The 13,695-nt window shown below is 39.2% G+C and overlaps 1 protein-coding gene across 1 annotated transcript in view; it reads left to right on the top strand.

The window, feature by feature from the left end:
- ids (iduronate 2-sulfatase) overlaps positions 1-9,417 on the top strand; it is a 29,146-nt gene extending 19,729 nt beyond the window's left edge. The window contains exons 5-13 of the mRNA XM_008419866.2: positions 6-60; positions 2,602-2,772; positions 2,868-2,994; positions 4,054-4,224; positions 4,611-4,717; positions 5,807-5,923; positions 8,697-8,807; positions 9,001-9,126; positions 9,209-9,417. Coding sequence (XP_008418088.2) covers positions 6-60; positions 2,602-2,772; positions 2,868-2,994; positions 4,054-4,224; positions 4,611-4,717; positions 5,807-5,923; positions 8,697-8,807; positions 9,001-9,126; positions 9,209-9,289 — 1,066 coding nt within the window. The 3' untranslated portion in view covers positions 9,290-9,417. The remainder of the gene's footprint in view (positions 1-5; positions 61-2,601; positions 2,773-2,867; positions 2,995-4,053; positions 4,225-4,610; positions 4,718-5,806; positions 5,924-8,696; positions 8,808-9,000; positions 9,127-9,208) is intronic.
- The last annotated feature ends 4,278 nt before the right edge of the window (positions 9,418-13,695 follow it).

The raw sequence follows: 13,695 nt of genomic DNA, 5'->3' as shown, positions 1-13,695 counted from the left end.
GCGCCTTTCTTCCTGGCTGTGGGCTTTCACAAACCACACATACCTTTCAGGATCCCACAGGTACACAAGTTTTTATTTATGGCACAGCCTATACAACACGACTTTTGTAAAACATGGAATTCATCAGAGTGGAAACGTAYCTCATCCATCAGACTCAACCCATCGGCAAGCTTCCTGATGAATTGGTTTTAATTGAGCAGCTTTTGATGCATTCACAGACTTCACGTCCTCACATAAACATCTCCCAACACATGCTGCTGTTATTGATTTTGATCATGTCTAGCAGCTGGGAGAGACTGATGTGTTGATAACATGCTAAACAGGAACATTTGCAAATTTAGTTTTATGCAACGGATCGTGTAAAACGACAGTCTGTGGCAAATTGAACATTTTAGCTGTGCATTGTCAGATGTTGGATGAATGCAGCTGCATATCAAAGATGATATGGCTTGTCCCATCTGATCCTCATTGTGTCAAAGCTGAGACTGTGTAGTTAAAGTAAAAATGGAATTGATCTGGTGTTKAATTTGCTTGTGAAAGAAGAGCTTACAGGTTGTTTGATTTGTTAGTTCAGTAATGCTATGASGTTAAACAGTGTTTCATATCCCTATTTATACTTGTTGCACTGCTGCTACAAATTTTATGTATTTATTGGAATTTTATATGCCATAGTGTGGAATATTTATGAAACTTGAAGTAAAATGTTGGTTTTAAGGGTTTTCAAACTAATAAAAACAGGAATTWGTTTTTTCCCTAAATTAAAATCTATTTCAGCCACTTATAGGTCACCTGATGAGTATACTACTGTTAAAAATYAGAAAGGATGCATCTGGGATTAAATTTGGAAGTKTAAAGCAGAGTTGAGTCATGGAAAACTATCCAAAGATTTTACGAAATGCAAYCAAGTCATCATCGGAAAATGGAAATCCAAACCTATCTAAACATGGCCACCATCTTAACTGTAGTAAACGCAGCTGTTACCCTTCTGAGTTTTCTCAATAATAAATCTGTTGTTCCAAAATCTGATTGAGGGAAACAAACATATAGGAGGCATGGCAAACATGCCTCCTATATGCCTCCCATATGAAGCTTTGGTCAGAAGAATCCAAATTTAGCTCMAAAAAGGCAGAAAATGAACTGCTTAACTCCCTAAACACATCCTCCCATGTTAATACAAGGTGGGGGCTGCATTATGCTATGGGGATGCTTTTTCTTCACAGGGTCAAAGTTTATCAGGAATAAGAAAATGATTGGAACTACACATGAAAAAATCGATGTCCAAGTGGCCTAATCAAAGTCCAGACCTAGCTCCATCTCTGAATCCGTGAGCTTGTTTTCATAAAAATGAGCAAACATTTCAATCTCTACATGTGAAGAGACTTTAAGCAGCAAATGAAGGTCAATTAAATCTGTTTTAATGAGATTTAATAAACTGGGATTATTTTATATCTTCATGAAGTTGACATCATACTCAAAATGTCTTGTCTCGCTGCGTTTGATTGGCCGCAGTTGTTGTTCTGGTCCAGTCTGTGTAATGCATGGCACAAAGACAGCGATTCAGTCGCTCTGAATCGGATTCATTATAAACAATTCACTCCGTCCCCCGGCCCCTAAATGAGCAGGCTGTTGTTGGCACAAACACGGCTGAGTGAGAGAGATGGGGGGAGGTTATTGTTCTGTGAGAGGAGGCAGTTTTGCTTAAGTATGTTTTGGACAAATGCTCCCAAATCCTAGACAAAAGCGGACACAAAGCCTTTGTAAATGGTGTTGGGGAAATGGGGAGAAATAATGGCTTATAGAAAAAAAGAGAAGRAGCATGGAAAATAGCTTTTTGGGATAACCAGAGTCCAAACGAGGAAAGAAAAGGAAAGTCGAGAAAACAAGAGTACTGGTCAGGAGTTAACGGCATTGATTCTTGAAAATCTTTGATACGTTTTATTTAGAAATCTCCAAACGGCTCCATGGAGGTGTTTTGTTGGTGCTAGTTGGTAGTATTAATTTTTGGATTAGCGGTAGTGAAGAATTTAAATGCAAACATTGGAAGTAGATATTTCCATCTTTACACTGTCTCTTTGTGGTGGTTTTATCCATGTTTAACACTTGAATACCCTTCAATGTTCCAGGAGTACCTGAGCCTGTACCCCTTAGATGAAATGCCTTTGGCCCTAGACCCAGATGTTCCCAAGCTCCTTCCTCCTGTAGCCTACAATCCCTGGACCGATGTGAGAAAGAGGGAGGACGTTCAGAAACTAAATGTCAGCTTTCCATACGGACCAATTCCTAAAGACTTNAGCATGGAAAATAGCTTTTTGGGATAACCAGAGTCCAAACGAGGAAAGAAAAGGAAAGTCGAGAAAACAAGAGTACTGGTCAGGAGTTAACGGCATTGATTCTTGAAAATCTTTGATACGTTTTATTTAGAAATCTCCAAACGGCTCCATGGAGGTGTTTTGTTGGTGCTAGCTGGTAGTATTAATTTTTGGATTAGCGGTAGTGAAGAATTTAAATGCAAACATTGGAAGTAGATATTTCCATCTTTACACTGTCTCTTTGTGGTGGTTTTATCCATGTTTAACACTTGAATACCCTTCAATGTTCCAGGAGTACCTGAGCCTGTACCCCTTAGATGAAATGCCTTTGGCCCTAGACCCAGATGTTCCCAARCTCCTTCCKCCTGTAGCCTACAATCCCTGGACCGATGTGAGAAAGAGGGAGGACGTTCAGAAACTAAATGTCAGCTTTCCATACGGACCAATTCCTAAAGACTTCCAGGTAAAAAAAAACCGCAAACCTTTCAACCCGACGATGGTGTGCTCCTTCTTCATCAATGAGGAAGTACAACRATGTTGCTCTGCCATGTCTTCCAGCGGCGTATCCGTCAGCACTACTACGCCGCTGTGTCTTACATGGATGCTCAAGTTGGGAGGCTTCTCAGCACTCTTGATGCTCTCAGGTTGACTGACAGCACAATGGTGGTTTTCACATCTGATCATGGTTAGATTTTTATGCCCTAAAATTTGTTTTCTTATTATCTGGAGTCTAGCGGGTATCTCTCGTACAGATGTAACAGGTTTACTTGCACACCCTAGTGAAGATGTGTAGAAACCGTGAAAGTGATCTTTTACCTCTTTTCTGGTCTTCACCTGTGATTTTTTTCACAAGGTTGGATCAGATGAAGAAAGGGATCTATAGATATTACTCTTGGCACTTTTAGATAAGGGGTCTCGAACCCTGGTTCTGGAGATCTGCTATCCTRCAGGTTTTGGATGCAACCCTCCAAACACACCTGAATAAAATCAAGAACTTGTTACCAGGCCTTTGCTAAACTTTATGGCATTCTGAAGAGGTAATTCACTCATTTGATCCAGCTGAGTTGGAACTAGGACGATATAAACCAGAAACTTGTACCCTTCGCTTCGTCTAGAGGGTCTGGGCTCTATTGAGAAACGATTGCCTCCTAAAGGCATGCACTTGTCACGTTATGTTTGTACCCCGGGTAAATATAAGGYCATTGATTTACTATTTAAAGTTCCCAGAGGCTATTAACAGGTAATAAATAAACAAAAGAACAGTTGCATTTAACTAGAAGTCATGGGAGATTTTGTTTAAAATTATTTTTTTAATGTAAGATTTTTTTTCTGCTAGAAATAAAGCTGGATTTTTCTGAGGATATGCTACAATGAAATGAATGTATTTTAAGATCTTCTGCACATCTTCATAAGCGGTGTCTGTAAATTGTTTCCTCCCTGAACAAGATGTTCCACTCAACAATGACTTGCTGTAGTTCCCTTTGACCACCAGATGGCAGTGTTGTGACAGCAAATATCTTGTCATATAAAACTGCTGCTCTTTGTTTGCATTACTTCCCATCTTGTCCTTTTTTTTTTTGTCAAACCTAAATTAATGTGAACATTTATGTGGCGGATGACGTGAAAAAAGTTGTGCAAATATAATTAGTGCTTTTATTTGTGCTATGTTGATTTATCTTCACCTCTGTCACATCAGCGCTTTTTAATCCAAAACMTCAAATTTTTCCCCCTCTTCTTAAAACAGGTTGGTCGTTAGGTGAACACGGTGAGTGGGCTAAATACTCCAATTTTGACGTGGTGACGCGTGTTCCCCTCATCATGTTTGTCCCTGGGGTCACGGCCTCCTACAGCTCTCCAGGAGAGTCTACCTTCCCCTTTATTAACGTTTTAACCCAACCAGAGTACAGCTTCACAAGTAAGAACCCTCTACTGGYGAAACCTTTTTAATGCCTATAAAAGTCTCTGCTTTCCWCAGMCTTAGTGCATATTTAAACAGAAAACTTGTGGGTTTTTAAGTGCTCTCATAAAGCTTGTTAAAACATTTTCTAATGTAGCCATTAAACTTTTAATGAAGTCTTCAATGTACACAGGGAGCTTGAAAGAAACGTATTTAGACATGGATACTCTTGGATATTTTGCCTAAGGATAGTTTTATTTTTCTGCAAGTAAAAGTGGTGCAATGGTGATGAAATGCAAGTACATTAAAACACATTTTCGGGGTACCTTCGCTGTCTTTGCTGGCTGTRGTTGGTTAAAACTTCAACTGCATGACTTTGTATTTTTATTTATTTTTGCTCCCAGATGCCAGAGTTATCCAAAACACGGTGGAGCTGGTGGATGTTTTTCCTACAGTTTCTTGCATGGCCGGCCTCCCAGCACTTGAGGAGTGCCCTGATGTTTCTTTCCAGGTATAAAAACCCAAATAAGTAAATTTATCCAACACAAGAGGAGCTCAGAGTATCAATGCGTCAGGTTTGAGGTTTTATGCTATAGATTTAACAGCTCAGATTGGAGATTGAGCTTTTTAATTAGGATGTTTTTACCTGGCTTAATATTGTATTAAGCCATTTTAAGCCAAACTATTGCACAACACAAATTATTTTAGGTTCATCTGGATTGTAACTTCTTTTTAATCAATCACATGTAGCAGGCAGTTAAATGTTGAGCATGAATGTGCCATTGATACTTTTCTTGCTACCGAGAAGGAAATGTTCTGGRAAAAAATGTTAAGAAAAGTAACAGGTGGCTTTTCCTGTGCCAAAACTGATGATGTACAGTCAGTGCATTTACTAACTTGGAACATCTGCAATATAGTTGATCCATTTTTCAAAAAGTCCCAGCCCAACCCTGCTTGATGTAAATGCTGCTAATCACAGCTGAATTAATTCAGACCACAAAGCCAGAGCTGACATTTTTAATATTTTAAAATTGAAAACTCGTTTTTTTTGTTTTACAGTTGAGTTCTACTTTTTCCTTCGTTAATGATATTAGCATGATGACTTGAAATTTCATGCTAGGTTCATGCTAACGGTTGCGATAGGTTTTGCCTTAGGCCTAATTGTTTTGGACTGTTTGACATGAGAGTAGAAATAAGTTTTCCAGATATTTTGGGAATCTCTGAAGGTAGCTTTTATTTCCAGCTATTGAATGATTTTAATAAAAAAAAAACAAAGAGCTTGCAGATAATCTGGAAAATCCACTGTTGTGGCTCCGACATACACATCTTATTAATGGCTTTGGTTGTGTGTGGTATTTATTTCCATTTATGGATTTAAAATATTTTACAGATCCTGTGAAAAGTATTTTTTACTAAATTAAAGTTTCTTGGTCYTTGAGAGGATGAAGCTACATTATTATGCCGTTATCAAGATAGTACTTGAAAATAGACTCAAACAACCTCTTGGTTTATCACGATAATTACTGCGACATTTTATCGTCCAGTAAAATCAGTTATCGCTGCAGGCCAAGTGTTTTACTCCCCTCCTGCTCCRTTTCAGGTGGAGCTGTGCACAGCAGGAAGGAACCTGGTAGACACTTTTTACCAGACAGAACGAGGGATGATCCCTGAGCGCATGGCTTTCAGCCAATACCCTCGTCCCGCTGACACCCCGCAGGTAGGGCATTTACAAAACACCACGTAAAGTTTCATCACGATGGTGAAATTACAGTTAATTTTAAAAAAAGCAAAACAAGAAAACTTGGTTATCAGTTTGAGCCTTTATTAGAGGTGGATATTTATCGTATCATTTATCATTAATCGTAAAAAAAAAAAAAATTCCTACCATGATTTTAATTTATYGTTGTCTAGATAAATGTCCATAAATGTCACAGAAGAAACAAAACTGTCAGAAATGTTTTTTATCTCAATGGTTTGTTTCATAAGAGCATCAGTAAATTTGAAAGTCTGATTAAATGTCACTGCTGTGTGCAGTTTAATGATGTAAATCTCAATTATTTAAACGGTGTCTTGAAGAAGCCTATTCCAAATTGGGATGTTTTTTAAGAACATTTGTGCTTTTTGGTGCTATGAAAGCCGTCTCAGTTTTTTTAATTTATTTATTTTTCTGTAATACTACCCAAAAAATTAAAGAATTGCTTACAGAAAGGAGCATACATTTTTAGTGGACATGTTCATTTAAAAAATAAAGAACAATGAAAAGCATGTGTATATGAACCTGTGGAGTGACTCTGSGAAACAATTTTGCTAAAGTACTGAATTATTGTACAACTATAAATACATTCAAAAAAWGATGCAACACTATTTTAGATGGTTATATGGAAGATCAGGGACATACAGAAATGGTAAAATATGGGATATCAGGGTTTCCCCCAGAAAACTTGCTAAGCCCGATGGTTGAGGCGGTCCACCATGTTTTTGTATTAAAAGATGTTAAGTAGACAGGAAATGTAAAATTATTATTGTGTAATTATATGTTACGGGGAAACATCTCCAGTGAAMTGCTATTTAAACCCACAACTACTCTAAAAACARYWAATTTTYACTTCCATTTAATCCAAATTAAGTCAGCGGCTCCATCAGGCCCCCAAGGGCTTCAAGGGCCCCATAAACACTAATATTTTAAAACAGACCACAGATGCATAAAAGTAACACTTGTTTATTGAGATTATCAATGCTGTTAAATTTGATTAAATTGTTTAGGCATACATAAGTTAAAACATTTTAAATTGTTTAGCATTTAGATGCATGATTTTAAGGASCTGGCAAGTTCACTTTGTAAAACTTCAAAGAACAATATTCATAGTTATATTGTTTTGTTACAATAGCAACAATCTGATGCTGTGAGTTTAATCTTTGAATTTACAAATACAAATTAGTAAACTGCTATTATAACTTATTGCTTTTTAGGCTGGCCAATTAAACTAATCGTATCTCCCATATTTCACTAAATCTAACACAGAAGCTAGAGGTGCTGATATTTTTAGCAGCACGAGGGCCCCCCCCCCCCCGAGTCAAAATCTGCTCAAGGCCTCATACAGCCTTGGACCAGCCCTGCACATTGAGTAAATCCGCTGCACTGCGCAGAAATGCGCAACAAACGGGAGATTTAATTGAATGCTGCTTCAGTAGCTCTTTCATTTTGTGTCTGAGTTTTTAATAAGCGTCACAGAAACTGTTTAGGTTGGTCGAGTTTATGGGGCGAGTTTCTCAGATCTCCGCGCGCATTAACTCTTAAGTAGACAACGCATTTGATATGGTTTGATGCATCGTTTAACCGGAAAAATACTAAAAAAAAATAAATAAATAATATAAAATCAGCGTGATGCATGACTCCGAGGAGAGCGCGAAAGCTCCTCACCGGTCTGAACCTGCATGAGGTTAGCGCTGCTCGTTATCCACAAACACTCCGGCCAACCGGGTTCACAAAGATAAATCATTCTCACCGCTCTACAACGCGCACCTCTGAATTTGCTACAAGTTATTCCTGCGGTTCACATAGAGCTGCGCAACCAGAGCTAACGCGGTGGGTTTTAAACTCTTACCTAGAGTTCTCCAAAGGATCACAATTCCTCACAGTAAGTTGATGTAAACATCCATACATGTCAGCCTGTGTCCAGTTTGAGTGAAAGGAGGCGGCAGCGCGCAATCCTGCTGAGGTAAAGCAGCGGCAGCGCAGAGGCGCCAGCGGTGTGATTGGTCCGCGCGCTGTCAGCTTTAAATGCATAAACTATAAACCTATTATAAACCTAAACTTTAGGAATAAATCTGCTCTGCTAGTGAAATGCTAAGAGCAACAGAGACACTTGCAGTCCGGCCTTAAAAAAATAAAAAAATAATAATTATTATTTTTTTAATTATCACTATTTTCCTAGAAACGTAAACAAGCAACGCTTAGCCTGGCGGCGGGGCTAATAAAGCATGGCGGGCCGCCAGGCTTATAATACACTGGGGGAAACCCTGCATATTAATGATTCAGTTAAACATACTATAAAATATATCAACATTTAGATCTAAACAGATGTATAGAGATGGAGACATAGATAGATGTATATAATTGAGATAGATATAGAGATGTAGAGATATTGTGTAAAATTGTTTATGTTGATATAATGTATACTGTCACGTGTATTTTGATATATTGAAAAATAGTTTATAAAAAAAAAGAATAGTGTAAAGTGGTGGGAACAGTTTTTTTTTTGGGATTTGTTCAAAATAATCGTTATCACAACAGTGTCTCAAAATACGGCAGTATAGTTCTAATCCCACCCCTGACCTTTACCCTCTGTTTGTACCTGGGCTGCCTCCTCTGTTCTCTCYAGAGCCGTGAAGATGCAACAGCCTGATGCTTGATACAATGACTTGGCAGCTATGCAGAGAAATGTCCTCAGATTAAAAAAACGCCTCATTGCTCTAAATTCTTCTTTTAGAACAACTCTGACCTTCCTGATCTCAAAGACATCAAGGTGATGGGTTACTCGATGCGTAACTGGCTCTACAGATACACCCTGTGGCTTGGCTTCAATCCCAGAAGCTTCCAGGTGGGTGTGTCACATTCAGGACTCTCGCGCCGTGACAGCTCTTTCTCCTATCTGCCTCTTCTCTTCTAAACGGGTTGGGTTCTGCCTGGGGAGTTGAGCGCGATGGATCCATCCATCTTGTGCGTCTCAGACTTATCCCATGTCAAAAAGTGGCTTATGTTTGTCTTTATCGCTCATTCGTCTCTCAACCTAGGTGAACCTGTCGGATGTTCATGCAGGGGAGCTGTACATGTTGTCAGTCGACCCTGAGGAGGATGAGAACGTCTACAAGAAACTGGACCACAATATGGTGACGAAGAAGATGGCCAGCCTTCCTCCTGTACGTTTTTAATTGGCTCCAGTAACTAATCTTTTGGTTTTTTTCTGAATAGTATTTAGCTACTCTGCTACTTATTTTTCAGGACACAAGTCTGCAGACTAGAATGAGGCTCCAGCTCTTTTACCACACAGCAGGACTGAAGACAGACAGAGGGAMGGTGTGACGAGCATTAAACACAACAGATGGACTCACTGGGACAAACTCAAAGGGAATATGGCTGCCTGAAAGGGATAAACACTCTGTGTATATATAGTGTATATATAAATATATTAAAATCTTGCACTTTTTCAATTTTTTGGACTTTGGTTTATGTTCCTAATTAAAAATGTTAAAACTTTACTTTCCACAAAGAAAGTAAAGAAAAGATTCTATCAGGGCTGGATGATGTGGCTGAAAAAATGTATCAAGATGTAACGGTTTCATATCAGTCTATCGATTATTGATCAGGGTTTTGTTTTTAATATCTGATAGACTGCCAAATTGGTGGCGTGACCTTTTCTGTTTTAGCCACATTTTTCACTCCTTGCCGTTTTATTTTTTCATTTTTATTTTTAAGCAGTTTTGAGGCATGAAGGCAAAATGTGAAACTGCTGCTGTGCCAGTCTCTCAGGAGGTTGTTGCTAGGTWACCACTGAGCGAGTGAGTTGATGCCACCAACCTTTCTTAGCTGGCAGTGAGAGGCTGAGCGGCTAAAGCCTTTCCTCTGCCTGCGTTGCCCAGGATGCTGAAACTTTACTGACATACCAACACGTTTCATCTCGTTAGTTATTTGGTGCCACTGGAATCCTCACATTACATGACAGATCTACAGCTGCTGCTGCACAACCAACTTGCACAATCACTGGCTGCTTTATGGAACTCATGCAAATTGATTTYTTTATCCATGACAATTAACATGGAAAATAAAAATAAAGGTAATGGGATTACCAATTAAAACAGAAGTGGGTTGGATACTTGGCATTAACTTCACATGTGGCAGGTTCTAAATGTTAAAATGGTACTAAAAGTGTTTTAGAAACAAGATTCAGTCACACAACTGCTTTTAATGCTTTCTACTCTAAATGGGAACTCCAGTAAATGTTTTTTGGTAAAATCATTGTGGAGGTAAAAAAAAAAAAAATCTCTGGTTTTCAGCTGCTAATAAGTTCAAGCTTTGAGTAATCTGCATTTCCATGGCAAATCAGAATCAGTCTTTATTGTCATCATATAGAAGCATCATATACTGGTTTCAGTGTAGTCCATCCAAAGAACAAAAGACAAGAGACCTGGGTAGATGGGAGCCTGAGGCTGCGGCCATCATGAGGTGCTGCCTGATCCTCAGGTGAGAATATCAACATCAGGGTTTTTCTGTGTCTCGAGTTCAAAACTGGGTTGATATTCCACTAATGTTGGAAAAATCTCAATTTTGCGTTAGCTGTGTTTCCATTAAGAAAAAAACGCTATTAAAATTACACGTGACTAAGCTTGTTCACATAAGTCATTAACAGTTTTAAACCCCGGCATCATCCTGTCGTCTTCGTGGTTTGTGRCCATAGAAACATCCAGTTGTTGATCATGTGACCCGAGTGATGCGAAAAGTGTTTCCGTTGCAGTTTTGTGAAATGCACTAATTTAGATACAGCTGAAAAAAACACCTCATCCTTGTGCCTAAACTTAACCAAAAACGAGATTTTTTTTTTAATTGCTGTTTTTCCATTAAGCAAATTTATTTTCAAAATTCCAATTTGCTTAGTTGTGTGGTCAATGGAAACGCAGCTTTTGTTTTGAGCCAACTTCATGGAGAAAGACKGATGAATGTAATGGTGTAAACCAGACTGAACCAGTRGACTCCCAGTACCAACTGTTTTTAGTTTTAGTGGTTCTGGTGGTGATCTCTCTTATTTGTATTAAGSTCTTGAAACGAGAAGTGAGGAACCTTGGTAACACTGGGCTTGACGTTGCCTCATGAAGGATCCCAGATTTAAATAAATTTCCCTCAGGAAAAAAAAAAATCCCAACAGTTTTTTCATTTTAAAGAACCCAGTCCTCCTCAGGTAACCTTTTAAATAAAGTCTTTTCCTTTCTGCCACAACAGCTGAGGGCAACTTGCACATCCTGTACTGTTGCCATACACTTTGACATTTTCACTTTCACTTATGGCTGTTTCCCTCACAGTTGGTTCAGATTTAATTCGGGACCTGGAATGAACCGAGCGAAAAGCCACCGCCATAAAACCGTAATGCAAATGAAACGGAGTAGCTGTGTTTTTACTGCTGCTGCAGCGCCTGTCGATTTTGTGCCGTGGCCATTTAGAAGGAAGCAATTTCAGCTTTAATTTGGGGTCTGATGATGAATGAAGAGGATTTACTGTCAGCTTCTTGCCKTCTGCAGCACCGGCTTCTCTTAGAGGGGTCTGAGTGAATCGTGGATCACAGGTCAGATTCTGACGGGGTGAGGGGGAAAAAAACTAAAAAACCCCAAAGTACTGTTGTGTGGTTTTATATTTTGATTTCTTATTTAACACCTCAAAAACATCATGTTTGTCTGTGTTAAAGAGCCTCTGGGAAGGAAAATACCAGTTCCTGGAACTGGCAGTCTTTTTTTTTTCTTTTTCTCTGACTTTTTATAACCAACTATTAAAAACATTGTAATTTCATCTAAAAACATGGTGTGAGTCTAGTCNTGACATTTTCACTTTCACTTATGGCTGTTTCCCTCACAGTTGGTTCAGATTTAATTCGGGACCTGGAATGAACCGAGCGAAAAGCCACCGCCATAAAACCGTAATGCAAATGAAACGGAGTAGCTGTGTTTTTACTGCTGCTGCAGCGCCTGTCGATTTTGTGCCGTGGCCATTTAGAAGGAAGCAATTTCAGCTTTAATTTGGGGTCTGATGATGAATGAAGAGGATTTACTGTCAGCTTCTTGCCKTCTGCAGCACCGGCTTCTCTTAGAGGGGTCTGAGTGAATCGTGGATCACAGGTCAGATTCTGACGGGGTGAGGGGGAAAAAAACTAAAAAACCCCAAAGTACTGTTGTGTGGTTTTATATTTTGATTTCTTATTTAACACCTCAAAAACATCATGTTTGTCTGTGTTAAAGAGCCTCTGGGAAGGAAAATACCAGTTCCTGGAACTGGCAGTCTTTTTTTTTTCTTTTTCTCTGACTTTTTATAACCAACTATTAAAAACATTGTAATTTCATCTAAAAACATGGTGTGAGTCTAGTCYCACGCCTTTTTAAAATCTCCTGGCACTCATGCAGAGCCATTTGCCTGAAATGAAGTATGTGTTAAAGATAAAAAGATTWAAAAAAAACAAAAAACATGGCAGCACTTTATATCTATTCCCTGCCAGTTTCACCACTTCCAAATATAATTTTCAGTTTATTTTTCTTTTTCCTTTATTTTAGATTTTTGGATTCCTTTTGCCTCCGAGTATCTCAGCCTTTTGGCTCATCTTGTGCGTTTGTTTCAGTAAAACATCAGTGGTGTTGAGGTTTAAAATTTAAAACAAGCATCCTTTCCTGCTGTCCAATTTTTTTATTACATCCTGAGGGATGCAGTTGGAGCAAGYGGAGTCGCATTCAACAACACATTTTTTAGTACAGAAACATGGGCTTAATGAACTGTTGTTTAGGATCCCAGYTAGCTGGGGTCAAAACTCTAGAACTCATTCAAATATATCTCGGGTAAAAATATTAACAGTACATACAAAATGTTGATAAATTCATAAAATCTACAACTAATTAACCATTTCARTTCTAAGTGTGTGACTGCTAAAAGTTTTTCAGCTTCTCTAACACCTGACTTCCGTTCAGCTTTAATCGGAGTTGCTGCTCTGAGTAAAGGTGCGTTTGAGAAAATGTGTTTTTTTGCAGCTGAAGRAATTAGAAAACGTCCTTCAGTTTAATACCTGCTGAAAGGTTAGCTTAAAAAAACACTTCCAATGCCACAGACGAGCCTCGTCAGAAGGTATAGTGTAATTTAATCAATAAACATCGCTAATGAATCAGTTTTTCAGTTTACAGAGGTCACAGCGGTGTGTAAATGTTTGGTGTCGCTCACTCGTTGTGCTTTGTGAGGCGGTGGAAACGTCCGGCTCGGTGCCGCTGGATCTTCTCCGTTCTGCCACCTGCATTCCTGTCAGCTCACATTTCTGCTCCGCTGCTTTCATCAGATCAATATTTATCATCGCAAGCGCCGATCTCTGACCGCAATCGAATTGATCTAATTGCAATTACATTACCGCTCACCTGCCGTCCCTCCGCCATTTCTCCTCTTCTTCACTCCATCACTCCCAGCGACCCTCTCCGATCCGCTCCGTCTTTGTCTCATGCTCATCATCTATCATTATGTTTTATACACTGGTAATTGCATTACCGCTGTGGGCTCGTACTCTGGCAGGTCACACTGACTTTCTGTTAACGGTGGCGACATACAATCACATTAGAGTTACTGTGTGTGTGCGCGTGTGCGTGTGCGTGTGTGTGTGTGTGTGTGTGTGTGGAAAGCGCTTAGCTCAGCTGCGCTGAGACCGGGCCTCGTCTCGGAGGTGTGTGTGTTTACGGCGTGTGGAAAAATCCAGGAAT

Source organism: Poecilia reticulata, linkage group LG10, assembly GCF_000633615.1.
Source record: "Poecilia reticulata strain Guanapo linkage group LG10, Guppy_female_1.0+MT, whole genome shotgun sequence".
Lineage (NCBI taxonomy): Eukaryota > Metazoa > Chordata > Actinopteri > Cyprinodontiformes > Poeciliidae > Poecilia > Poecilia reticulata.
The sequence above is the reverse complement of the archived record's forward strand: the minus strand, read 5'-3'. Positions and strand labels throughout refer to the sequence as shown.